Below are 23710 nucleotides of genomic sequence, written 5' to 3' on the forward strand. Positions count from 1 at the left end.
CATCCACCTGGGACAGACGGACGAATGATCTCGATGCTGGGTTGTAGAGGACGTGGAAGAACCGGATAAATTAGGAGCTCGAGTGCGAGGGAAGACGATAGAATGTTCTCGACGCGTCCGCTCGAGATGACTTTCACTTTTGACGCGTCCGGCTGCTTACTACCTCCTCTCTTGCCACCACATCGCATCGCATTACCTTGCTTGTCCAAGTACTCTCCCTCGAGCTCAGCTTGTCGTCTCTCGTATCGCTTAGATAACTAGAAACATTCGCATCCGTCCACCCATCAACGTTCAAGACCTAATCTACCCCTCTTCCACTTCGAGAAACAGTTGTTCAAACCGAATCAAGCCAAAGAAAGAAAAGATGTCGTCCATGCCACTCTCCACCGCCAACTGGCACTGGAAGAACAAGACGGTGACGCCTTGGGCGAAGACCTGGTTCGAGCGCGAGCTCGTGACGGTCGAGGTGGGCGAGAAGGAGGGCGAGAAGGTGGGGGTGGAGAAGGTGGTGGAGGTGGAGGGGGATGTGGAGTTGGGGAGGAGGAAGAGCAAGTGGGTTGATTTTTTGTTTTTGATTTTCTTGCGGTTTCGGTTTTGGACTTTGAGATTGGATGGATGAGATGTCCGTCTATCCGCCTGTATTTTTTGTGGTGTTTGGGTTGGTTGGTCATTTGAATCGTGGTACTGACTAGACCTTTTCCCCTCCTTTATGTGACGCCGTCCTCTCCTCGCTCTCCTCGCTGTGATGATAATGACGGTGACGGTGGCGAACAACACAGATTGATCACGATCTACGACTGTCGCGTCGTTCTCAACTGGACAGGAAGTACAGCGGATGGAACGACCGCGTCTGGACGACTCGTCATCCCTGAGGTCTCGCATGAGATCACGTTGGATGGGTTGAGCGATTATGTCGTGAGTGTCTTGGTATTTAAGTGTCATGTTATTCTGTTATATCCTATTGATATTGTCGTGGCTCTGTTAACGTTACTGACAATACTGCCCCACCATCCACCATCTTCATATTTATATAGTACGAATGGTCCCTCGGCTCGGAACACGACGCCTCCAACCCGTCCATCTCCTCTCTCTTCGCTCTCGCGAAAAAGTCCCTACCCGCATCTCTCGAAGTCAAGTTCAAAGAATTCCCAGTCGCGCTCGTAGACGTCCACGGGAAAGACATCCTTGTCTCTGCCTCTGCCGATCCGTCCCGGACTTCGTCTCCCGCGCCCGCTCCCCCCATCAGCACCAGCACCAGCACCAGCACCACTACCTCCACCATCACAGCCGCTCCGGCACCGGCTCCAGCGCCAGCAAAGAAGAAAGAGGCGAAGAAGGTGAATGGGGCGCTGGTCGAGGTGGAGGCGACCTTCCAGGCTGCGGCGGACGATCTGTTCGGGCTCTTGACGGACGAGAAGAGGATACCGATGTGGTCGAGGGCGCCGGCGCAGGTACGTCGATATGCGAGCTTTCGATTTCGCCGGTCCTGGCTTTTTCCATTTCCCATTTCCTCATCCATCATCCAATCACCGATGCATTTTGCCTCGCTTTGTCCCATCTACTCACGTTCTTCCCGATGCGATTTCCTTTTCCTATTCCTATACGTTACACGTTATTTGATACATTAACCCTTTTTCTCGCAATCGACCTTCCGCCTTCCTATTTGCCGTCCACCACCCTTACATTTTTAATTTCTCTCTTCTGCGTTTCATCCATATTCACCCATCTGGCGCGTTCACTGACCTTTAACGGTGTTTGCTGCGTCGAAATTGGAATTATAGTCCGCCGCGAAGCCGGATACGGAGTACGCGCTGTTCGGGGGAGGTGTGAGGGGGAAGTATCTCTCGCTTACGCCGGGGAAGGAGATCAAGCAGACGTGGGCGTTGCAGAGCCCGACGTGGCCTGATGGTGCGTTTTATCCTCACTTTTTGATGACGTCTCGGAACCGACCCCCGCTCCCGACCGCTTTTCTTTCGTTGCTTTCTCGATTCCTGGAATCCTACGTCTTCTTCCTTCATGCACCTCCGTTCATACACGTCCTCCATTCATCTCTACTGCGTATCTGGGCTCACGCTAAATCTCGTAACTTCCTATCACGGCGAATGCGAATGAACAGGTCACGAAGCGACGATGACGATCAGCTTCGCGCAGTCGACGGATTCGACGAAAGTCACGTTCGCGCTCGATGGGGTTCCGACCGGGATGGAAGATGAGATCAGGAGGAATTTGGAGGGGTATTAGTGAGTGTTTTGACTCTTTGTCTCCTTCTCCTTCTGTTTCCTGTCTACTCTTTACCCCTTTCCGACCTTCCGTCTTCCCCGTTTCCGGTCACCCTCCCTTCCATCACCCTTCCACCCCCACCTCCCTTCTCCTCATCTCTCTATCCACTGTCCCTTCCCTTCGTAACTTCCAACTGTTTTACTGATCATTTTACGCCCCAGCGTCCTCGGCTTCAAATCCATCGGGTACGTCCAGCTCATCCTCTCCGACCCCTCCCCGTCATCGTCATCGCCACCCGTCAGCCGCTACCGCCGTCGTCCAGCACCTTCGGGAGCGGCGGCGGCAGGTTCGGGTTCGTCATCACCGTATTATGCGCTCGGGTTCGCGGCGCTCGTCCTTGTGGCGGCGTTTGCGGTTCCGTTTCTGTCGTCGAAGATGTGATTTGTGGTCTTGTGGCCATGGCGGGGTGGTTGCCTGCACACGGACCGTGTGGTGTGAAGGTCGTCGACCCGAGCGTTTATACTGCAGTTGAAGCTGGAGGAAGGTGTGCGGAGTGTGGAGGGCGGAGAGGTGGCGATGGCGCGGAGGGGCCAAACAAAAAATCTTCATACAAAATTCGATGGAATGACGCTGACGTTCTTCCTCCTTTCTCGTTTGCCATTTTTTATATTCGTATATTCGTTTATTCACGATTTTCTTGTTCATATCGTTATTCGCTCTATATTTTCGCTCTCTTCGCATCTTCGCTTTCGGGCTCTTCGAATTCTCGTCGTTGTCGTCGTTCGGGCGGGGCGGGTTGGGCGGGATAGGCTGGGCACGGTTCTGTAACGTGTTGCGAGCCACGGAGGCACTGGAGGGGGTGTGTTAGTGGTTCAGGATAGGATGGGTGATCTGTCGGGACCTATAGAGAAATGAGAGGAGGGTAGAAGCGGCCACGGGAAGGTTGAGTAGGATGCCGGACGAAGCGACATACGGCGAGAATCGGAAGTGCAATGTAAATGTTGGAAGTTGTAATTTTTGTTGTTTTTCTGGTTTTTTTTTTGGCTTGATTCTCTGCAACTTTCTCAGAGGCGTGAACACGTTGTGAACCGTTATGCGTCGCGTCTTGGACGAGAATGCGCTGATTTGGAGAGGTTCATATTTTTGTGCTACTGCGAACCTGTATCGACGTACCTCGCCACATCTCTTTCAGCCGTGATCGCCACACGACGGCCGAGAGGGGTCCTACTGTACCATTTCGATGAATCGATCGGATGCCATGGGGGTGTGACATGTGACACAGATGGTACTTAGGCCAAACGTGTAAATAGGCCAAAAGCCTCCGAACATTGTGACTGACCTGCCTTTTAAGGCAACTTTTTTGCCAAATTGGGCGTAGCCCGGAGAAAAAATCGATTAAAAGTGGCCAAAATCACCTGTGACCTGTGACAAAATGGGAATAGGCCATGCCATAGGGCCTTTGTGACGTGTGACCATGGCATCCGATCGAAATGGTACAGTAATATGGGAGCCGTATGCTTCGACGTTTGGGGATTCTTACGTCTCTACTACCTGCACGATACGACAGACTAAGACCTCCTCAAACGTGTATGCGAATACAGAAGACTCGGACGTGGCTATCTACGAGGGACGAGTAATATTCTGCACCTCACGGTGGATGGCGTTCAAGTTGCAAGTGCTAGCTACTACTGATCTATCATTTCAATCACAGTGCGCCCACTGTTCCGTCTCCGAGTCCGGCCCTGACTTGAAATTGCTGACGGCTTGCTTAGTCGATGCTAAAATCCATGCGATAGATCAACCGTCCTTGTGGAAGGAACAGAGCTTTGATGCTTGACGAAAAGAGGCGTCTCTTTGCCCGGAAAATCGTTTCAAGTTGCACTGTCTTGATGACTTTCCTTCAACGATATCGATAGCTCCCTGATACCATGTCGTATCGAGCACACTGCAGAATTCACATTATGACACAGTTGATGGACGCCACCTCGTGATCATGCTATCAACACTTCCTTCTACCCGCACCCTGCGAAATACAGCATTCAATGGCAGTGCACTTCATCCAGAGAATCGTCAGCGCCACGCTTTGATGAGGACGAATCTTCCTCCTGCTCCTCATCTACGTCCGCTTCGCCTTCGGCTTGTTTTATACAGCACATTGTCCACGGCCAACTCAAACGGAGGTCATCGCTGACTTCAAAAAACCTGCCACCAGCTAGCGACTCGTGTCGAAGACCTTGGTGCCAGGTCGTCGATTGGTTTATACTGCTGACCCAAATACAGTTCCTTCCGTGGACATCATCTCTCCCCTTGTCACGTAGCAGCAAATAATCAAATTTTGAAACCTAGGCATCTCGGATAGCAAACATGTTGTTTGCCTTCGGCGAGAACAAAGACTCTTACTATGTTGCTCATGGGACGAAGAACTACTGGTAAGCCGTACATCTCTCCTGATGGTTTATCGATCACCGTGCACAGACTTATCGATTCCTTTCCTCCGCCCTAGGGTGGGTGTACCACGAACGATAGAGTCCGAGCTGGATAAAGATAATCCAGTGCAATGCGTTGCATTTGGAGAGGATGGCGCATGGTTTTATAAGGAAGCACCACGGAATGGGGCGAAGCCTTATGGTGAGATTTCGGCTCTGCTTGAACAGGCTCGAGTAATAGGTTATCACTTCACGCGTGCCGATGCCTCCCGAAGTTTTCTCCAACTCTCTACAACACTTATCAGTGTCGATCGTCCGAGTCTAGCATCCGTCGCTAACTTCAGTCTCGATCTGCCATAGTATCAGCCTCTATCAAAAATAGCTATCCTAAAGTCCACAAAATCCACAAGTCGAGCGCTACGATATCATGGGTATCTTTTGGACCAGATGGCGAATTTGTTCTCATGACCGAAGATGGGACCTTGCACTGGGAGACCGACATCCTTCGAAAGTACAAAACCTCGGATCGAGTCGTTCAGATGCGATGCGTATCCTGGGGCTATGATGGCGCTTGGGTCATCGTGGAGGACGATGGTGAAGTGAGACAGTCCCAGAATTTGTCGAAGAAGATCAGCAAGGCTTTGAAGGGGAAAGACGTCAGGGTGAGTTGTTTGTGAATCCTCCAATCATCACATGTGTATCTGACTTTCACTTGGAGCTGTAGAACGTTCAACTGTGCACTTACGACCGGGACATGTACTTCATCGAATATGTCGACGGAGGGATGGATTGGTGTGTTCCTAATGGCGCAGGAGCTCAAATTGAAAAAATGGAAGAAATGTGTCAGTGCCGCGAACATATCACTATGCACTACAAGCCCATTGTAATTGACCATGATCATCCTTTTCCAGCTGTTCGCGTCGACGAGCCCGGGTCCCCAAGTTGTGAGCATCCACCAGAATGCTCCAGTAGACCGCATCGAATTATTTATCCTTTTAAAAGCTAAGGATGTTTCTCAGAGGATTATCTTTGCCTTTGGGCACGCAGTCGACGAGTTCTGCGTGTCATTGGATGGCACATCACAGTGGTAAGTGCATTCCGTTCTTCGTTCCAGTTGATTCTCAGCGACACTTTGTCTCTGTTATCAGGCGCAAGTTTGATTATGACTACCTCGAAGAGAGATTGAAACGTCAGGGCAAGATGGAGGCCTTCGCAGGCGGAGAGAATGGGGCCTGTTTCTGGAGTCAAGGCGGCTCTACTTGGGGTGTGTCTTTCCACTCCCTTTCCATACAGCCACCATAGGTCTTGTTACATGCCGTGATTCCAACGTACTCAATATTTCATCGACTTCAGTTTCTTCTGCGACGGAGATAGCTTACCCCGAAGTGTGGCGCATATGGAAATCCGATGAGCAGATCAACTGGGTGGCATTCGGACCACAGGGGTATTATATCATCGACACTGAGAAACGCATATATTCATCCAGGAAATCTACCATCCTACGGACGTATAAGGGATCTAATAACCAGGTTCCGCTGCGATGTGCGTCTTTTGGATATGGTGGCTCATGGGTCGTCGTTGAAGACGATGGGGTAATCCGTAGCCATGGGTTGGGTAAGCAAGTGCTCCAGGCTATTAAGAAGAAGAGTGTGCGGGTGAGTGTGGATGGGTTTTTTTCATTCTGGTTGCCATTATGAACATGTGCGCAACTGACCGAGATAGATTAGAATGTGCAATTGAACGTCACGGACTCCGAAAATTACTTCATCGAATATATGGACGGCTCGTATACATATAATCTACCAAGGTCTTGGCATGACGGGGTAGAAAAGGTCATCAACGGCAGCAGTAGGTTTAAACTCCTTGCACATGTTTCACATACTCACCAGTGTCTGAACTCGGATCGTCTATCTTAAGGCCCCTCTAGCCGAACCCCAAGCCCAGTCTCAAGCCTGTCTTCGATCGATGAAAACCATATCGAAGAGCTTGAGGCGGACGAAACTACCTTCCTAAGCAGTCAGCATCAAACTCATCTTCATTTATAACTTGGTGCTCACACACCTCGCAGTTGTCACGCAGTTCAACGCCAAATGGCTGCATACTCATAAACGAGTCCCTCGAGTACGAAAGGTGTATCGCGTAACGGTCGACGATTCCTCGAGAGCTGCGTACCTCTCATACCGGTGAGCAGCTAACTTGAAGGCAGTAGTTATGTGTCTGAATCTGATTTGATGCAGGGATAAACTTGAACGAAAGAACAAGTTCACGGCCAGAGATGGCAGTATAGGGAATGAGCGGAGGAGATGGCATGGGTGAGTTGATATACGATATCATGTATCAGAACGCTTGAGCATGGTTCACTGATAGCGGGTGTGGTTTGCGCTGTGTTACTCAGAACGAGCCGTACATGTCTTCTTGGCGACCCAGGATGCACACAGCTATGCACCAATTCTGACTGTTCCCTGTGTAATATCATCCGCTCGTCTTTCAACTTGGATCACTATGGAACGGGAACCGGTTGGGGAAGGTTCGTCTCAGAAAGTAAATCCCTAAAGATAGTACACTCAACTAATTTCTTATAATAGATTTGGACGCGGACACTACACGTCGGCCACTTCATCGAAGTAAGCGTTCGACTCGCACAACATTATTGCACTAACTTAAGTGGTATCGTAGATCCGACGATTACGCGAAGAACTTGGGATATGCGACCACGTCGAACTACAAGACCATGTTGCTGAACCTCGTAGCTGTGGGGAACGCTTTCAAGACTTATGATGACATGGATGACCTGACCTCTCCGCCCGCGGGTTATGATGCTGTGCGTACCATTGCTTCGGACTCGAGCTCGTACAATTGTTCTTGACTTCGCAGCATTGGTTCGGCATGTCTTCTAGGTCATCGGTGAGGTCGGCGGAACGTTAAATTATGATGAGCTTGTAGTCTATCGGAACGACGCGATCATACCTGCGTATCTTGTTGTTTACTCGTGACATGTATGGTGGTGCACCTCACATAGCGGGAGGGCTGTGGTATCGGAATTCGACAATGGGTGCTTATTCTTGGAGCTTGAGCAAGATCGTTTAGCATGTACTTCGGGTTCGGGTGTATTTTTCCTTGTGCCACAGATGTATGGTGTTGTACCATTACGTAGATGAATTGAAACACACATTCTCCTTTAGTGTGGTATACTGATATCCTCAAACGCGGGATATACGGAAATTGGCCATGCTTGAGTGAGATGAGATGCATCCAGCTTCTGAACGACCTGAACAGCGTCGCCACTTGGTCGCCACAGCCAATTGGAATCTTCCGAGCTTTCAGACTCCGTTCTCATCCACTACTGTTCCTGGTCTTCCCTTCGCCCCGTGCGTACTCTAATTTTTGTACTAAGGCAATACAACGTGACCCTCTCAACCTTGAACCGAAACAACCTCAGGCTGCAGCGAGACACTATCATATCTAGTATGCGCATCCTCGACCGTGACTGCCACGGGTCTAGATCGGGCGGACATCTTGAATTTGCACTTGGTTGGCCTGACATACAGAATCTTGAGAGTATGCGGGACTTGTTGGTAGAGATAAAGGAGGACGGCGTTGATGGGAAACTGGTACGAAAATGACTTGACTCTGGTACTGACTGACTTTTGTCCAGGATTTCGGGTGGGTCCTGTCTTTCGACGGCCCGACAGCGCTCTCGGCGGCGTTATACTAAATCACTTGAACCTTTCCCAACATCATTTCCTAACCTTATATACGTCTCACGTCTGCGTGAACTATAACCTTCAGAAACGGTGTTATGGTCGACTTCACTGTCGTACATGTCTGTTGGGAGATCAGGCAAGCCACCTAACCTTCTTGCACAGCCTGTATCGAAGGCCTTCAGCCTCGACCAAGCCAAACACAGCTTGACCCAGCACAGGCACTAAATTTGATGGGCGTCGTTTCTGCCACGGGCCGATGCCTGCAGTAATCTCTTTCTCATACTGATATATTGAAGCAAGGAGGAGTCATATCCTCGGCTGACGACTTCTGGCTCTTTACGACTTGACTAGGTTTCTCCTTAGTACCACCCAACCAGCGCCCGAGACATAAGTATCGACGTTACACCACCGCCTAACTCATCATATATCATATCTCATCTCAGGCCATGCAGACCAGCACAATGCCATCCCTAGGCTCAACCACCCTCCTCCGCGGCTTCAAGGTCTCAGTCGCCACCCTGGACGCTTTCCTCGCTGCCAACGGCGTCGACGAGACCTACGGTGACCCTCCGTTCTACAAGGACCACCCACATAACGACGCCGTCTCGAAGCTCCTCTACCGCAAGATCGCCCACGCGGCTGCCAGTGCTGGCGCCGACGCTGACCGCTTCCGTCTCATCATCCCGGCCAGGGAGGGCCACAATAGTTCCACAGTTGCCTATATCACCTTCGCCTGGGTCACCGTCTACGCCCACCGTGAGATCGTCCTGCAAGATGACCTGCCAACCGACCCACCTCGCGGGTTCGTGCAGCTGAGGGAGGAGATCCTGTCGTTTGGGAATAAGGTGGAGGAGGGTGCCACCGCCACCGACGACGGCAGCAAGCTACCCGATGAAGGGAATATGGGGCTGTACATGGTGTACACCTACGACATCCAGGGTGAATACACACCCCAGGAGCTTCGTGACCGATACGTGGTAAGTTTCACGAGTTCTCATTATCGGGTAGTTGGGTTGCCTGTCGCCTTGATCGCTGACTGGCCGTTTATACGTCGAAAGGCCCCCCAGTATTGTGATCAGTGTGATGCTGTCTTTAAGGACTGGCAGACCGCCTTTGCTCAGAAGCAGAAGCACCGGATGGAGGTTCACGGTTATAAGGGCGGCATGAACCCGCTTCCAAATGCCTGAGTCTGCGTGTCGAGGGCGGTTCCCACTTTTCTGATGATGGATGAGTTTGTAGTAGCATATGGTCTGTTCAGTATGTCGCGTGGTGGAATCCTCATGGTAGATTGCATCCAGCGAAAATGTATCCGTAGTCCAGCCACACATCCCAGGCAGAGTTTTGCTTAGCTGTTGTACCCGCGTTTTTACAAGGGTTCGCACTTTATCCCAGCAGGACAGCAGTTCCTGTAGCAGCAGCCTCACACCCTCCAATACCTGCTTTGTGCAGTCCCTCGACCTCCAGAATCTACGGAGTTCGTTTTAAGATCACCTCTTCTCATCGAGAGATGCGTGGAAATATTTTTGGTAGGTATACATGTTGGTTGCTTTCCTTAGAGTTTGAGTCGTGGGAAGGAAGGTGGTTACTCGAAAGCCGTCGTGCCGTAGACACCGTCCGCGGGCCGACGTGTTGCCTCGTGTTGCCTCCTCTCAACCTTGAACGAAACTCTCACTGTTGCAGCTCACTCGCTCGCTTCCTACCACTTTTGTGTCATTTGCAAACATCAACAATGCACCATGCCTTGGGAGTCTCAGAAATTATCACCCAGATATTTTCATATCTACCTACATCTTCAAACGCCGAAAATGCACGGGTCTGCAAGGACTGGTCGGACACCGCCCTCGACTTGGTCTGGGCCGAAATAGGGGATCTTGACGGTATTTGGGGCTCGTTGGTGGAAACAAAGATGGACGTTGATGGGAAACTGGTACGACAAATGAATCTATTCTGGCTTCACCTAAACAGAGACAATCTTTATTTAGGAATTCTGGCGGATCCCTACTCGGGACGACTGGAAGCCTTTCTTAACTAATTGTACACGCATACGCTCCATCTCTTTCGACAACCCTCCTCGACTTTCGCAAACCACTTTGTACCAAATTGCTGCCACTCGACCTGTAGTAACATTATTTCCCGACCTCCAAACCATTAGCGGCGACATCGACGCCCCATATTTCGGTCCGCCATTCATGAGCCCCACCGTACGCTGTTTGATTATGCGTGGCGAAATCCTAGACGCCAAGCTCTTGCGCAGTCGGGCCCAGCAAATAGTGGAGAACATGCCATTCTTGACGAGTTTCTTCTTTCGTGCAGGCGGCCGCCCTTCCCTCATAGAGCCAGGGCTGTGTCGTTTGCTAGAAGCCTTGCCAGATTTGACAAGGATCCACCTCCCAATGGACCATTTCCTGCCTCACCTCATGTATCGACTCTCTCGTATCTCCCGCCTGCGCTGCCTTGACTTCAGCTTTCCCGGCTCACAAAGAGATCCCTCGCAACATAATCGCCAGTTCGTTCCCCGACTAGACAGTAACGCATTTCCTGCCTTGCAGAAATTCACGCTATTCGCAACGTTACCGGAAATGCAAAGCTTTCTACTCCATGAGAATTCCCCCACCCTCAATTTGACGACTCTCTCCCTGGCTTTCTGCTACAACGGTTATTCTCATTCATTGCGAGATCTACTGGAAAACCTCGCGATGGTGTCACCAGCGCTTGAATCGCTGACATTCTACACAGAGTATGACATCCTGCCACGCGTTGCCTTCACAGACTTTTCTGCTGTGCTCAAATTTCCGTGCTTGTCCGAATTTACCTTGAGCGGGGATACAGAGATGGCCTTTTCGGACGAGGAGGCAGAGCAACTTGCCTCACACTGGCCTCACCTGATCAGACTGGACCTTAGTCCGGACTTTCCTTTCTCAACATCTTGCGAGCTCACTCTTCGCTCACTCGCGCACTTCGCTCGATATTGTCCCAAACTCAAGGTTCTGGGGCTTTGCGTCGATACTGAATTCGACATCCCTTCTCACACCGAAGCTCATCGCTTCACAGCCCTCGAGGAGTTGAACCTCACCATGTCTCCCATCTATTCGTCGCACAAGATCGTACGATTCATAACAGCAAGTCTTCCGGACACCGCACAGTTCTATTTCGTGGCAGACGATCACGACGAGGCTGAACCATTTAGTGAGACATGGAAGCGTGTAGATGAAACGGTAGCAGCGGTATTGGAAGCTCGAAAGGAGACGAGGGTGGAGACAATAAGGGGTGTGAGGGCGGAGATGGAGGATTTGCGGAGAGAGAATGCAGCGCTCAGATCGCAAATTCAACAAGGGCAAGGCAGTTCGTAGAGCATGATGCAACCTGAGATAACCTGCCCAGCATACCCAGGAGGTACAGTATCGTCTTTTGGTGTACGTTATTCTCCTCACTAATGCTTTTTTTTTCTTTTTTTTTTCTTTTTTTTTTTTTGCCTCAGGACAAAGATTGTATTCATGCTTGGCCAATGTTAGAAAGTGAGTCATCACTCTCCATGCATCTACGTGCCCCTTCCGAATTCCTGACATGCCTGATCTCTCGCAGCCACTTTTCCAGCCACATGCCTTTTGCTTTTGAATTCGAAGTCCAAAACAATACGCCGTTAACCGTGATGCCCACTATGCCTTAGTTTTAAAACATATATGCAACTCAAGAGCCTCCGACTTGAGCGGGTATATCCACCATCCCTAGTTCCTCTCCCGTCCTATCGTCGGGAAGCGTTTCAGATATTCGTTACTCGACGGAAGAATTCTGTCCTTTGTTTCATTTATGTGCGCGCTGTGAGCTCAAATACACTGCGGCGCTGTATGTGCGGGAAAATGAGAGCGTAGTGATTCTTTTCATAGATCGTCGTCACTAACTTACGCTTTCATCGCATAATCTAGGGGAAAGCATCGCGATAGTGTCTTCCGCGGATCTCTTCTTCATCCTATTTGCTTTTGGTCAGGTGCTGTTTTACAGCTTATGATAGGAATACTCGGTCATGCTCAAGTTCATCACGGCTCGTGTTTCCGCTATAACAAGACGGGCGGTGACGATCAAAGGATTCTTATAGTAATCGTTGTTCGAAATGTCAACCTATGCGCCTCATCTGTATTCGTCGTAATCCTTCTGCCTTGATTCTGCCCCTCCTGGAAATTCCGCAGAAGCATCATAGACCCCGTGTCATAGTCAAGCGGTAAGTGTACCTCTTCTCTTCGCGTCTAAATCATTTATGATACGTCTTCAGCTGACGGAGCCCACTCAACTGTCCGGTCCGTTTCAAGCCTGATAGGTCATGACCTTGAGGACGTACATTCGTGATCTGTACAAAAAGCTCTTGCCTCCCGGAAGGAAGATTTTCTGAGCGACCTGCTGTCCACTTGGTCAACCCCCTACTCTGCCTGTGCGAACATGGAGCTCGCAGTGGTCCCCGTTCTCTTTCTTCTATTTCCCGCTGTCATCGCAGGGAACCCATATCCGGATTGCGTCAATGGGCCCCTCGCGTCCAACCTCGTCTGTAATACCAGTGCCAACTTTCTTGATAGGGCAAAAGCTCTGGTCAACGCAATGACGCTAGAGGAGATGGTGAATAACACCGTCAATACTTCGCCTGGTGTACCTCGACTTGGACTGCCACCGTATGAATGGTGGAGCGAAGCTCTCGTCAGTTTCTTCTTCCAGTACCTTATTCGCCTATCCATGCGCTCACACTGTATCAATCGCGTCTTGCGAGTAGCATGGTGTGGCATCCAGCCCAGGTGTAACATTTGAGACATCTGGCGATTTTAGCGGAGCGACTTCGTTCCCGGAACCCATTTTAATGAGCGCAGCATTCGATGACGATCTTATTTTCTCAGTCGCCAGTACCATTAGTACCGAGGCTCGTGCGTTCGGGAATACCAACCATTCTGGCCTCGACTTTTTCACGCCTAATATCAACCCGTTAGTCTGTCCACCTCCAACACCACCAGTCCTGTTCGCGTACCGGATGCTGACTTAGACATCCATGCATCTAGATTCAAAGACCCCCGTTGGGGTCGTGGTCAAGAAACGCCTGGAGAAGATCCCCTTCACACCTCTCGCTACGTCTACCAACTGATCACCGGCCTTCAAGGTGGCGTCGGCCCCAGCCCGTACTATAAGATCATCGCCGACTGCAAACATTTCGCGGCCTACGACCTTGAGAACTGGGAGGGAAACAATCGTATGGCGTTTAACGCTATCGTATCCACACAGGATCTGGCGGAGTTCTACACCCCGTCATTTCAGAGCTGTGTGAGAGACGCGAAGGTCGGATCGGTTATGTGTGAGTCTGACTCCGCTCTGTTACCCTCCAAGCCCCTCTTGCGCCACTGTGACCCAAATTATCTTCGTGTTTTCTTCGTATCTTTCAGTTGTCTGACAGTTGGCATCTGCCAACTTCGCCCTCTGTCGCCTCTCTGTTGATACCGACACACTATTCTTCTCAAGAATAATGCTAACCTCCCCTAAACAGGCTCATATAACGCTGTCAACGGCGTCCCTGCATGCGGAAGCCCGTACCTCCTCCAAGACCTTGTCCGCGACTATTTCGAGCTTGGGAACGACACGTGGATCACGTCCGACTGTGACGCCGTTGGGAACATCTTCGATCCTCACAATTATACCACTACACTGACGAACGCGTCGGCGGTGGCGTTACTAGCGGGGACGGATGTGGATTGCGGGACGAGTTACAGCGAGACATTGGGAGAGGCGGTGAGTGAAGGGTTGGTGAGTAAGAGCGATGTGGAAAGAGCACTTGTGAGGTTGTATGGGAGTTTGGTCAGGTATGTCGTATATTTTGCGGTCGCGTGACCTTTTGTGAGGTTTCAGAGATAGATATTGACATTGGCTTCTCGTGTGTAGACTGGGCTATTTCGACCCTGAGGATTCTGTGCCATACCGAGCGCTGGGTGCCAGCGATGTCAACACACCGGCAGCACAAACGCTCGCCTACACTGCTGCTGTTGAAGGTATCGTACTGCTCAAGAACGATGGCCTCCTTCCGCTTTCTAGTAATGTGAGCCACATCGCGCTCATTGGACCATGGGCGAACGCTACGACACAGATGCAAGGGAACTATGAAGGTACGAACACTGCGCCCTTCCTAGTCTGCCACTTCTCATGATATTGATACCTTCTATATATAACAGGTATCGCACCCTTACTCATTAGTCCACTTGACGGCTTCACCTCCGCTGGCTTCAACGTCTCATTCACCAACGGAACGACCATCTCTGGCAACTCTACCTCTGGATTTGCCGATGCGCTCTCCATGGCTTCCGCTGCGGATGTCATTGTCTATATCGGTGGGATCGACGATACTGTTGAGGCTGAAGGACAGGACCGTACGAGCATCACTTGGCCGGGGAATCAGTTGGAGCTGATTGGAGAGTTGGGAGCATTTGGGAAGCCGTTTGTGGTCATTCAGATGGGCGGTGGGCAGGTGGATGATACGGAGTTGAAGGCTAATTCTTCCGTATGTTTACTATTCTTCATCCTGAACGCGTCTGCCGTCTCCTGCAAACCCTTGTCCATAGTCCATGCGTGAGATTATATCTGATCTGTCCACATTCTTACTTGACATATAGGTCAACGCCCTCCTCTGGGGCGGCTACCCAGGCCAAGCCGGTGGAAAAGCCCTCGCCGACATAATCACCGGTGTCCAAGCCCCCGCCGGTCGACTCACCACAACCCAATACCCAGCTTCTTACGTCGATCAAGTCGCAATGACAGATATGTCCGTTCGTCCCTCGAACTCGACTGGCTCTCCAGGAAGGACGTATAAATGGTACACCGGCACGCCCGTATTTGAGTTTGGGTTCGGCTTGCACTACACGACCTTCGACGTGGAGTGGGCGGAGGGTAGTCCAGCGGCGAGTTACAGTATCCAGGATTTGGTCGCGAGTGCGAACTCGTCGTCGTCGGCTGTGGCCCATGTGGATAGCGCGATTTTGGATACGTTCACGGTGCAGGTGACGAACACGGGCAACGTCACTTCCGACTACGTCGCCCTCCTTTTCTCGAACACCACCGCTGGGCCTTCGCCTGCTCCGCTCCAGGAACTCGTCTCATACGCGCGAGTCAAGGGTATCACGCCGGGAGTGAGTGCGACGGCGAGTTTGAATGTGACGCTAGGAACAATCGCTAGGGTGGATGAGGATGGGAATAGCATCATTTATCCGGGAGTATATAATCTTTGGGTGGATACGACGGGGCAGGCGAAGGCGGTTACGAGCTTTGAGTTGACGGGTGATAGTGAGCAGATCATGACGTTCCCGACACCGCATTGGTAGCGTACGTTTGTTGTAAATGTTTGACCTAGTAGATGTACATATGTATGGTGTCGGGAGTTGTCTCCTGAGCCGAAACTGACGATATCACGATCTTGGCTCTTATAAACGCGTCTAACTTATTCTCTGGCTCCTCGTCATCTGAATCGTCTTCACAGCAATGACACTTACGAGGTTTCTGAATCCCCTCACTTCAGACTGGGCAGGCTCAGAACAGAGAAAGCGTCTTTCAATCGATTAACTGAATCCCCCGCGATGAAGCAGAAAGAACATGAGAGAGTAAGTAAAGCGTCACTAAAAGTACAACAAAAAGACTATAGATACGGGTTTCGGACGGTGCGCGATGTGACGTGGCGTCATGAGGTGGCGAGGAAGCGAAATAGATATTGTAAATGAGTATAAAAGACGATGCATATGAGAGGAAGCCGTGGGGACGAGTACCGAGTACGAGACGAATGGATGGATATGCCACCGTCGCGATGATCAGCTGGTCGGAAGGAGGACGTGAGGAATAGACGTGAATGTTCGGCAGGTGGATGAGGTGGAATAGGAATGAAATAGTCGTAGGAAAACTGTGCGCCGACAAAGAGGGCTCTACCAGCCCAGGTCGTGGACACTCTAAAGTATAGTGTGGCGGGAGTCGCAGAAGCAGGGACAGCGGAAACAGAAGTAATAATAACGAACAAAGAACGAGAACGAGAACGCGACAAGCGAACGAGCGATATATTACAAACGAAGGGCGAAGCGTGAAAGCGATACCAACCAATCAATCAAGGGTAAAAAGAGAAACTCAAAAACCAAGCACACGGGTGGGGCGGGCGAATGAAGAACAAGTAGGTAGATAGATAGACAAGTAGGTAGTAGGTGAGCACACAGGCGCAAGCCACGAGTCCTATGAGTGAGCAATAGCTGGGGGAAAAGATGCAACACAACACAATGCAATGCAAACGAGACCTCTATGCCTCGACCACCTCTTCCGCCGTCGACAACTTCTTCCTCCTCAATGGCCGCTTCAAACTCTTCAACAACGTGCTCCCCTTTCTTCTAGGTCCTTCACGCGGTACAGACCGTCCGGACAAATTCGACTGTATCCTCCTCATCTCCACACCGCCCTCCTCAGTCGCGAAATCGAAGCCTCTCGACTGAGACCTGATCCCTGTCGACATATCGATCTGACTCCCCCTCATGTGCGTCGGTATCGACGCTCCATACGGCGAGACGTTCGTCATCTCTGGATCATGAGGCTTAGTCTTTGGCGTGATAGAGGAAGATGGTGTGCGCTCGATAGGATCGTGAATGGCACCAAGGTTGGCTTCGGAGCGAATGTATGCCTCCTGTTCGATATCCAGTCGGGGGTTGAGCTTGAAGTTCCAGCGCATGATGTCGACGTCGTTCGGATCAACAAAGAACGACCAGGCCAAGTGGATGTAGCGCGGTGCGAGGGCGATCAGGACGGTGATGGGGAGTGAGAACCAGAAGAGAGCCGAGTGGAAGAGATAGTGGTCGTTGCCGTAGATGGGTGTCGCGAACCATCCGGGAGAGATGATGGAGTAGATGCCCTGTAACTCTATGTCAGCGCCACGAAATACAAGTCAAGATTGAAAAGATCGACTCACAGTGTAGGCCCACTCGATCACGATACCGAAGAACACAGCGAAGAACACCCACCCGGTCCAGACGTTCGTATTCAGCCCATTGAACAGGTTCGCAGCTAATACAGCCGCGGTCGCCATAGTCTAGAAACGAGCAAATCGTTAGTCAAACTTTTTGTCACAGTTCACACATCGAAAAGGTGGAACTTACGGTACCAAACTCATACTGAGCCACGTCATATCCGTCCGTCCGCGACGATGGTGAGAAGTACGCATAGAGGACCAAGAAGAACACGATCGCAGACTGAACGATTCCTTCTCCCATGAACAGCGCGAAGAGTTTCATCCCGAACCAGTGACCTTCACGTCCGTACCGATAGAGTTGGGGCAGTGCCATTAAGACGTGGTCGTCTGCGAATTGTTGTCACGAAGATCATGTTAGCATTGGCGAAAGAGTATGAGACAAGGAGGGCTCAAACGCACCAACGATACGATCGAAGAGACCGATAGCGATGACGGGAAGAAGCGTCCAAAATGAGTTCCAGAAGAGCAGGTAGGTATACTCAAATACACTGCAGACAAACGAAAGATGTCAATCTCCGCTGTTCATGAGGAAGCGTGAAGAGGACACTTACTAGGCCGAAGACCAGCCATCGTAAATCTGGAACCACCAAAGCACACCGATACAGATAATGTTCTTGTAGAAAAAGTTCAAAATCCTGCATCAAGATGCCCCACGTCAGCAACGCATACAACGCATATACCACGACAATCGTGAAGAAATACTCACATATTGCCGTTCCTAGCATAACTCCAGTGCCCATGGACGAGTAACAACCTCTTCAAAAACCTGAACTGCGCGATCGCATAATCCGACGAGTTCACCGCTTGCAGACCCTCCTCGCCAGAGATACCGACGCCGACATCCGCTGCCTGGATCATGCTGACATCGTTGGCACCGTCACCGATGGCGAGGGTCATGACGCCGAGACCGTCCTTAACGAGCCTGACGACCTGAGCTTTCTGTTTGGGGGAGACACGACAGCAGACGACACCTTCGCATTGCATGGCGAGAGAGAGAAGCAGGTGTTTGTGCTTGTCATCACCGAGAGCCTGCAACCACAAGAGTACCGAGGTCAGTCAGCAGCGAGACCAATAGAATGCAGAAAACAGGAGAAGAGATGCGCACATCCGTAAGAGCCAAACCATCAATAACGAGGACATAACCACCAGGCCTCTGTCCATTATTCGAACCGACGACGGAGCTCATACCCGTATTGACCCTATGAAGTTGGAACGCCCCCGAATAACGATGTGAAGACCTCCTCCTCGACAAAGAAGGCCTTCCGCTCGCATTACCGTTTCCGCCACCGACCTCTTCCGCGTCGACGTTCGGGTCCTCGAGGATACCAGAGGTCGGGAAGTATTCGTCTGCAGCGTAGAGCATCTGAGCGTAGATAGACCGTCCTTCGTCGCCTCGGCCACGAATGATGATGATGTTCGAGTCGTCCGCGATCAGGTTCGTACTGTGGCCGATAGCTGATATCATCGTTGCGCCAAGTCAGCAAACAGTCAAATAGCAGGACAAGGCCGAAAATGAGATCAACCACTCACCGACAGCAGTCTCGAGTTTATCCCCCGTCGCCACCCAAATCTTAATCCCCGCCCTCTTCAAATCCGCAATCGTCTCCGGCACCCCATCCTGCAACCTGTCCTCAATCGCCGTAGCTCCGAGCAACGTCAACCCTCCTTCAATCTCATCGCTCACGCTCTCAATCTGCCCCTCCCTATCATCAATCGCCGCCGTCGCGGTCTGATACCGCTTCGCCCAAGCCTTATACTCCTCCTCCGGCACCGTCTTCCACGCGAGCGTGAGCGTCCTCAGTCCAGATCTTGCAAACTCGTCCAGTTGAGCCTCGGTGGTCTCGCGGAGCGACTGTTGAGCGTCGGGCACGAGTCGTTCGAAAATAACGTTGTCGGCGCCTTTACTGAGCAAAAGCAACGGCCCGTCCTCCCTCTCCTTCTCATTGTCCACAGTGATGCTGTCCGCGTCGACTTCGGCTGAATCGCGGCCGATGGTCCCGGGCAGTCTCCTCAGAATGACACTCATCCTCTTCCTCGCGCTCGTGAACTCCAAGATATTCAATAACCTAAACCTGATGAACCCCTGCTCGAACGGCGTCTTCAAGAACAACACGTCCTTATCCCTCCCTCTGAACTCCCACCCGACATCCGCCGCAGCCTGTACGAGCGCGGCCTCATCCGGACTCTGTGCCTTGTACTCCAGCTCTCCCGTCTTGGTGTCCACGCCGGCAAGGACGGTATGGCAGAGCGCAAGCGTGGAGAAGAACCCGTTCAGCCTGTCACGCTCAGATCTATCTCCAGAAGCCAACGCAGAAGCGACGTCGTTCGAGAGCGCCGGGTCGCGGTAGTGCTGCAGGACGCCCCCAGAGAGCTTGACACGGTGGGCGTGGAGAGGGTTAGGCGTGGCCTTGGCCTTGGTGAGCGAGGCGGAGCTGAACGGCTTGAGAGGGAGAGAGTCCGGGGACGAGTGTTCCGATACCCGAACGGTCGTGTCCATAGAGTGTGGGTTTGGCTCAGCTGGAAGTGTGGCCTGATCGGACACGGTGCCTTCCTCGCCGTCGCGGCCGTTGTACGCTATACCGCCGACTGAGCATCGACGGAAGACCATGGCGTTCTGGGTGAGGGTGCCTGTCTTGTCGGAGAAGATGTATTCGATCTGACCGAGGTCGTCGGACAAGTTCCAGCTGCGAGCGAGCGTGGCCTGGTCTGTCTTTTCGTAGTAGATTTCTCTGTCGAAGTAGATGAAGGCGGCTTGACATGTCCGGACGACCTCGATGGAGATGTAGAGCGAGATGGGGACGATGTTTTGGAAGCTGTAGGCCAAGAGGGTGTTCATCAGGGACCCATATACCGATCGAGAAGTGAAAAAAGACATACGTGATCAATGCGAACGCAAAGGTCACCAATCCATTGATCGAAGGATTATCGTCCGAGTGGTCGTCCGAGAACAACCACGGCGCCAGCCTCGGAAAATAATGCTTCTCCAACACTGAGTCCACGATCGCACAGGCAATAGCCATGACCGCCAAGAGGATCAAGTTCGCGAACACCATAGGGTTCATCTGTCTCTCGACCTTACTCCTCTTACTCGGCGTCCCACCCGAGTTCAAGACGAGCTTTGTGTCCAAGCCGGTGTACATCACGATGCCGATGACCCACGCCGTGTTCTTGAGCACCGTCCCACGCAGCATCGTGTTCTGGAGTTCGACCGAGGAACGTTCGTCACCGATGACGACCGCCGCGTTGAGCTTGTGCATGAACGGTTCGGGCCTGTCGCAATCGATCTCGAAAGCGTTGCTCGGGTTCGCGCAGTCCGCCGCCGTTCGCATGTGGGTGAGCACCGAGACCGCGTTCCTTGACTTGAGGTTCGTCTCTCCATCGAGGTTCTTCGTCTCCACGAACGCGACGTTCTCGTCCTCGCTCGTGGCGCAGATCATGATATCAGCCGGTATTGCCTGTCCATCCCTAACTTTCACGATGTCACCGACCCTCAAATCCTCCCAGGTCTTCACCTTCCAGTGCGCGGCGTCGGAAGGTACTCCAGCGTTGTCGTATTCGACGTCTGGTTCGTCAGAGGTAACATATTCGACACCGCTCGACACCGCCTCAGGTGGAGCTCCGTGAGCAGCCATTTCCGCATCGGCATCCCTTCCATCTCCCTTCTTCACCATCTTGCGCTTTCGACGACGGAGAGGTCTAGGCAAGCCACGGACGAACGTCTTGGATTTCGAGGACATCTTGTTCGGGTTCTCCCAGCCACCGCCTTCGAGAACGCTGATCTCGGAGTAGTTGACGCGACGGTCAGATTGATGCCGTTTGATGTCTTCGTAGCCATCTTTGAGCGCGGTGATACCCCAGACGACGAGCAAAGGGAGGATGACGAGACCAGGGGAGATGGTGTTGAATTTGTTGAAGAACTGGAGGATGGCAATGGCGAGGAAGAAGCTGTGAAGATATGTTTGGTCAGCAAAAGTCACGCAGTGTCAAACAAATGCGAGCAATCAAAAATTAGATGCGAAAAAGAACTTTGTCACACGGTGACATTTGGAAAACCCCTATTCTGTGATCAAAGCCCTACAAAGTTCCCAAAGTATTCCGAACAACACGTATCCAACATGTAACCGTCACTCTTGACACTCTCGATGCACTCAAGGGTATCGGCGCTGTGCGCGAGCACATTACTATGTGAAATAGATACTCGTCGCCGGACGTCGGGTAGATGTGTCAGAGAGACCTTCATCACTCGCGCCCAAGTAACTCTTGGTAGTCAGCGAACAATTTGATGTATATGACATTCGCCTCCTCTGGGAGATCCGATATGCCTCTACGCCTGCTGATTCTGAGAACGTTTCTGCGATCATATGTTTGGAAATCAAACTCTGAGCAGGCGTTCTTTCCAAGAGTAGCTCCTCTCTTGCCATGAATCAGGGCTAAGACGGCGTAAAAACCGCCTGCCCCTAGTCAGCGGAAGCACAGCAATCGGGGCGAGGGTCGCGGAGCTGATGTGGCGCAGACGAGGGTTCGAAGAGCATGCTCGCAAAACCAACATTTGAATCTGTCTCTCGCAAGATACGGCCGAGTTGAGAGTACACAGAGTCCCAGGGTGCGCTATTTCCGGGGGCATGATGAACTAGCACGCTTGAGGAAGACCATTGCTGGTAGTAGATCGAAGAGGAAGCGATGACCTCACGCGTTCATGAACCGTACACTTTCTCTAGTCGCTGAAAACCAGAGTTGTTCCCCCGCACGAGCGCATGTCTCCGAACCGAAACCAAGAGGTAAAGCATGGGAAGAAAAAAAGTGTACGCACATGTTGGCGACCCTCCTAAACTGCTCGAGCAAGTTCCTCGGGAGAAACGTGATGATTGTGTACTTGGACGTGATGACCTGATTCGTAGTGTACTTGTGCTGCTTGAGCACCCTGTGTTTCTTGTCGTAATAGTCGTCCGGCAGGGGTTCGTTAACGAAGATGGAGCGAGGGGGCCCAGGAGCGCGTTGGCGGGCGAAAAGGTCCTCGACGCTCCAGTCGGTCAGTTTGTTGTACCAGCCCATGAAGTCGGAGCGTTTTGCGGCGGTCGCCATCGCCTCTGTGGTCTGAGGCTATCGCTTGTCGCTGTCAGTGGCGACGAGGACGGCGATGATGAAGATGGAGATGAGGGTCTGTGGGAAGGAGGCGGGGTGAGTGTGAGCCTGGAGGACATCAAACAGGGACGGCCGCTGATACATCCCGGCCTGCTAGTCCTCGGCACATCCCCTGCGTAAGCCGACGTACATCATCCGCCCCCGATCCACTTCCATCCTTACACAGCCGCCCAAGCCACAACCCGCCCGCTCTTCCCGGCCATGTCTGCTCCTCGTCGTCAGCGGCGGCCCCGGCGCCCTTCAGCTCGCTGTCCCAGACATTCTCCAGGCTCTTCACTTGCTCTAATCTAGACGTTTCACACAATCTCGGCTTTACGTCTTTCATCTTATTTACCCGATCCAATCGTTGCCTCCGTCCCGGATCCTTTCTGGACTCAAGCGCCTTGACTCTTGCTCACACTGTCCGCGCTGGAAAACAGCCTCTCGCTTTGTAGACGAACGTACGCAGACATGCCTATTTGCTGCAACGCCACGTCATGTTGGGCATACCTGTGCGTTGAGCGTCTTCGTCCGTATCCATCCGACAACCATCGCCGTCCATTGGACGACGGCATACCTCGCTTCATCTTGACGCCAAGTGCGTCCACGGATTATGTCGGTGTCTGAGCCAATCGTATTTACTTGGGAATCATCAATCAGTACCAGCAGCACCTCGTATCATACTGAGATGGATCAACAGTTCTCTCCTGAGGGGTTACATTTCAAAACAGTATGGATGTTCGCCTGGCCGATTGTGAGTGCTCATAAGCTATCCCTCATATCGGCCTGGTGGTCTAGTAGTATGATTCCTTCTTAGGGTGCTTTGGGCTCGTTTGGAGGAGGTCCCGGGTTCAATTCCCGGCCAGGCCCATACGTGAGGGAGCGTCTCTCTAAATTTTCCTGCATATCAGGAGAGGACGAGACTTCTATTTCACTCGGTTCTTTCTTTTGTCGTTTGCACCGTCGGCCCTCCTTTTATCTTTCGCGATTCTGTATCCGATAATTCTCACTCCGGCAAGCTTGATGCGGGCCGTCCACCCTGGTGTCTGTCACCACCCATTCCACTTGAAGTCGTTTGAGTACCATACGTTGATAACTACGTTCGTATTCCCCACTAGCAATCGATGTCATACCGTTGTCGTGCACTCCCAGCGACGAAGAGGCCCGATCATCAAGATGAACCAGGCGTTCCGTGTGGCTTCACGTTTGCATCGGCCTGAGAGTGTTCC

The 23710-nt window shown here is 51.8% G+C and overlaps 6 protein-coding genes and 1 non-coding gene across 7 annotated transcripts; 6 read left to right on the top strand and 1 right to left on the bottom strand.

Annotated features, from left to right (window-relative positions):
* Nucleotides 1–170: 170 nt before the first annotated feature.
* STEHIDRAFT_92092 (uncharacterized protein) lies at nucleotides 171–2241 on the top strand (the record flags this gene model as incomplete). The annotated part of the gene is made up of 5 exons (XM_007300760.1): nucleotides 171–552; nucleotides 780–915; nucleotides 1035–1451; nucleotides 1782–1908; nucleotides 2117–2241. Exons 1-5 carry the CDS (start codon nucleotides 365–367, stop codon nucleotides 2239–2241), a joined length of 993 nt encoding a protein of 330 aa, XP_007300822.1. The 5' UTR covers nucleotides 171–364.
* A 4691-nt stretch (nucleotides 2242–6932) lies between these two features.
* Nucleotides 6933–7639, top strand: STEHIDRAFT_50533 (ADP-ribosylation; the record flags this gene model as incomplete). Its single annotated transcript, XM_007300329.1, has 5 exons — nucleotides 6933–6958; nucleotides 7042–7173; nucleotides 7232–7270; nucleotides 7323–7467; nucleotides 7544–7639. Coding segments are annotated over 5 exons (438 nt in total), but the record flags the coding sequence as incomplete, so codon positions are not given.
* A 477-nt stretch (nucleotides 7640–8116) lies between these two features.
* Nucleotides 8117–9665, top strand: STEHIDRAFT_118812 (uncharacterized protein). The gene is made up of 2 exons (XM_007300761.1): nucleotides 8117–9327; nucleotides 9409–9665. The coding sequence occupies exons 1-2, from the start codon at nucleotides 8812–8814 to the stop codon at nucleotides 9535–9537; spliced, it is 645 nt and encodes a 214-aa protein (XP_007300823.1). The 5' UTR covers nucleotides 8117–8811; the 3' UTR covers nucleotides 9538–9665.
* A 414-nt stretch (nucleotides 9666–10079) lies between these two features.
* STEHIDRAFT_153518 (uncharacterized protein) lies at nucleotides 10080–11700 on the top strand (the record flags this gene model as incomplete). The annotated part of the gene is made up of 2 exons (XM_007300762.1): nucleotides 10080–10277; nucleotides 10333–11700. 2 exons carry the CDS (start codon nucleotides 10080–10082, stop codon nucleotides 11698–11700), a joined length of 1566 nt encoding a protein of 521 aa, XP_007300824.1.
* A 1081-nt stretch (nucleotides 11701–12781) lies between these two features.
* Nucleotides 12782–15687, top strand: STEHIDRAFT_166031 (glycoside hydrolase family 3 protein; the record flags this gene model as incomplete). The annotated part of the gene is made up of 7 exons (XM_007300763.1): nucleotides 12782–13033; nucleotides 13107–13312; nucleotides 13387–13676; nucleotides 13866–14178; nucleotides 14258–14478; nucleotides 14545–14870; nucleotides 14983–15687. 7 exons carry the CDS (start codon nucleotides 12782–12784, stop codon nucleotides 15685–15687), a joined length of 2313 nt encoding a protein of 770 aa, XP_007300825.1.
* A 215-nt stretch (nucleotides 15688–15902) lies between these two features.
* On the bottom strand, nucleotides 15903–22412 carry STEHIDRAFT_92102 (phospholipid-translocating P-type ATPase; the record flags this gene model as incomplete). Its single annotated transcript, XM_007300764.1, has 11 exons — nucleotides 15903–17243; nucleotides 17301–17420; nucleotides 17488–17687; nucleotides 17760–17848; nucleotides 17912–17995; nucleotides 18067–18389; nucleotides 18466–18815; nucleotides 18891–20173; nucleotides 20238–21305; nucleotides 22046–22074; nucleotides 22167–22412. The coding sequence occupies 11 exons, from the start codon at nucleotides 22410–22412 to the stop codon at nucleotides 16641–16643; spliced, it is 4395 nt and encodes a 1464-aa protein (XP_007300826.1). The 3' UTR covers nucleotides 15903–16640.
* Nucleotides 22413–23264: 852 nt separating this feature from the next.
* Nucleotides 23265–23351, top strand: STEHIDRAFT_t86. Its single transcript has one exon. It is a non-coding gene; the product is annotated as a tRNA-Pro (tRNA).
* Nucleotides 23352–23710: the final 359 nt, after the last annotated feature.

This window comes from Stereum hirsutum, assembly GCF_000264905.1.
Source record: "Stereum hirsutum FP-91666 SS1 unplaced genomic scaffold STEHIscaffold_3, whole genome shotgun sequence".
In the NCBI taxonomy this organism is placed as follows: domain Eukaryota; kingdom Fungi; phylum Basidiomycota; class Agaricomycetes; order Russulales; family Stereaceae; genus Stereum; species Stereum hirsutum.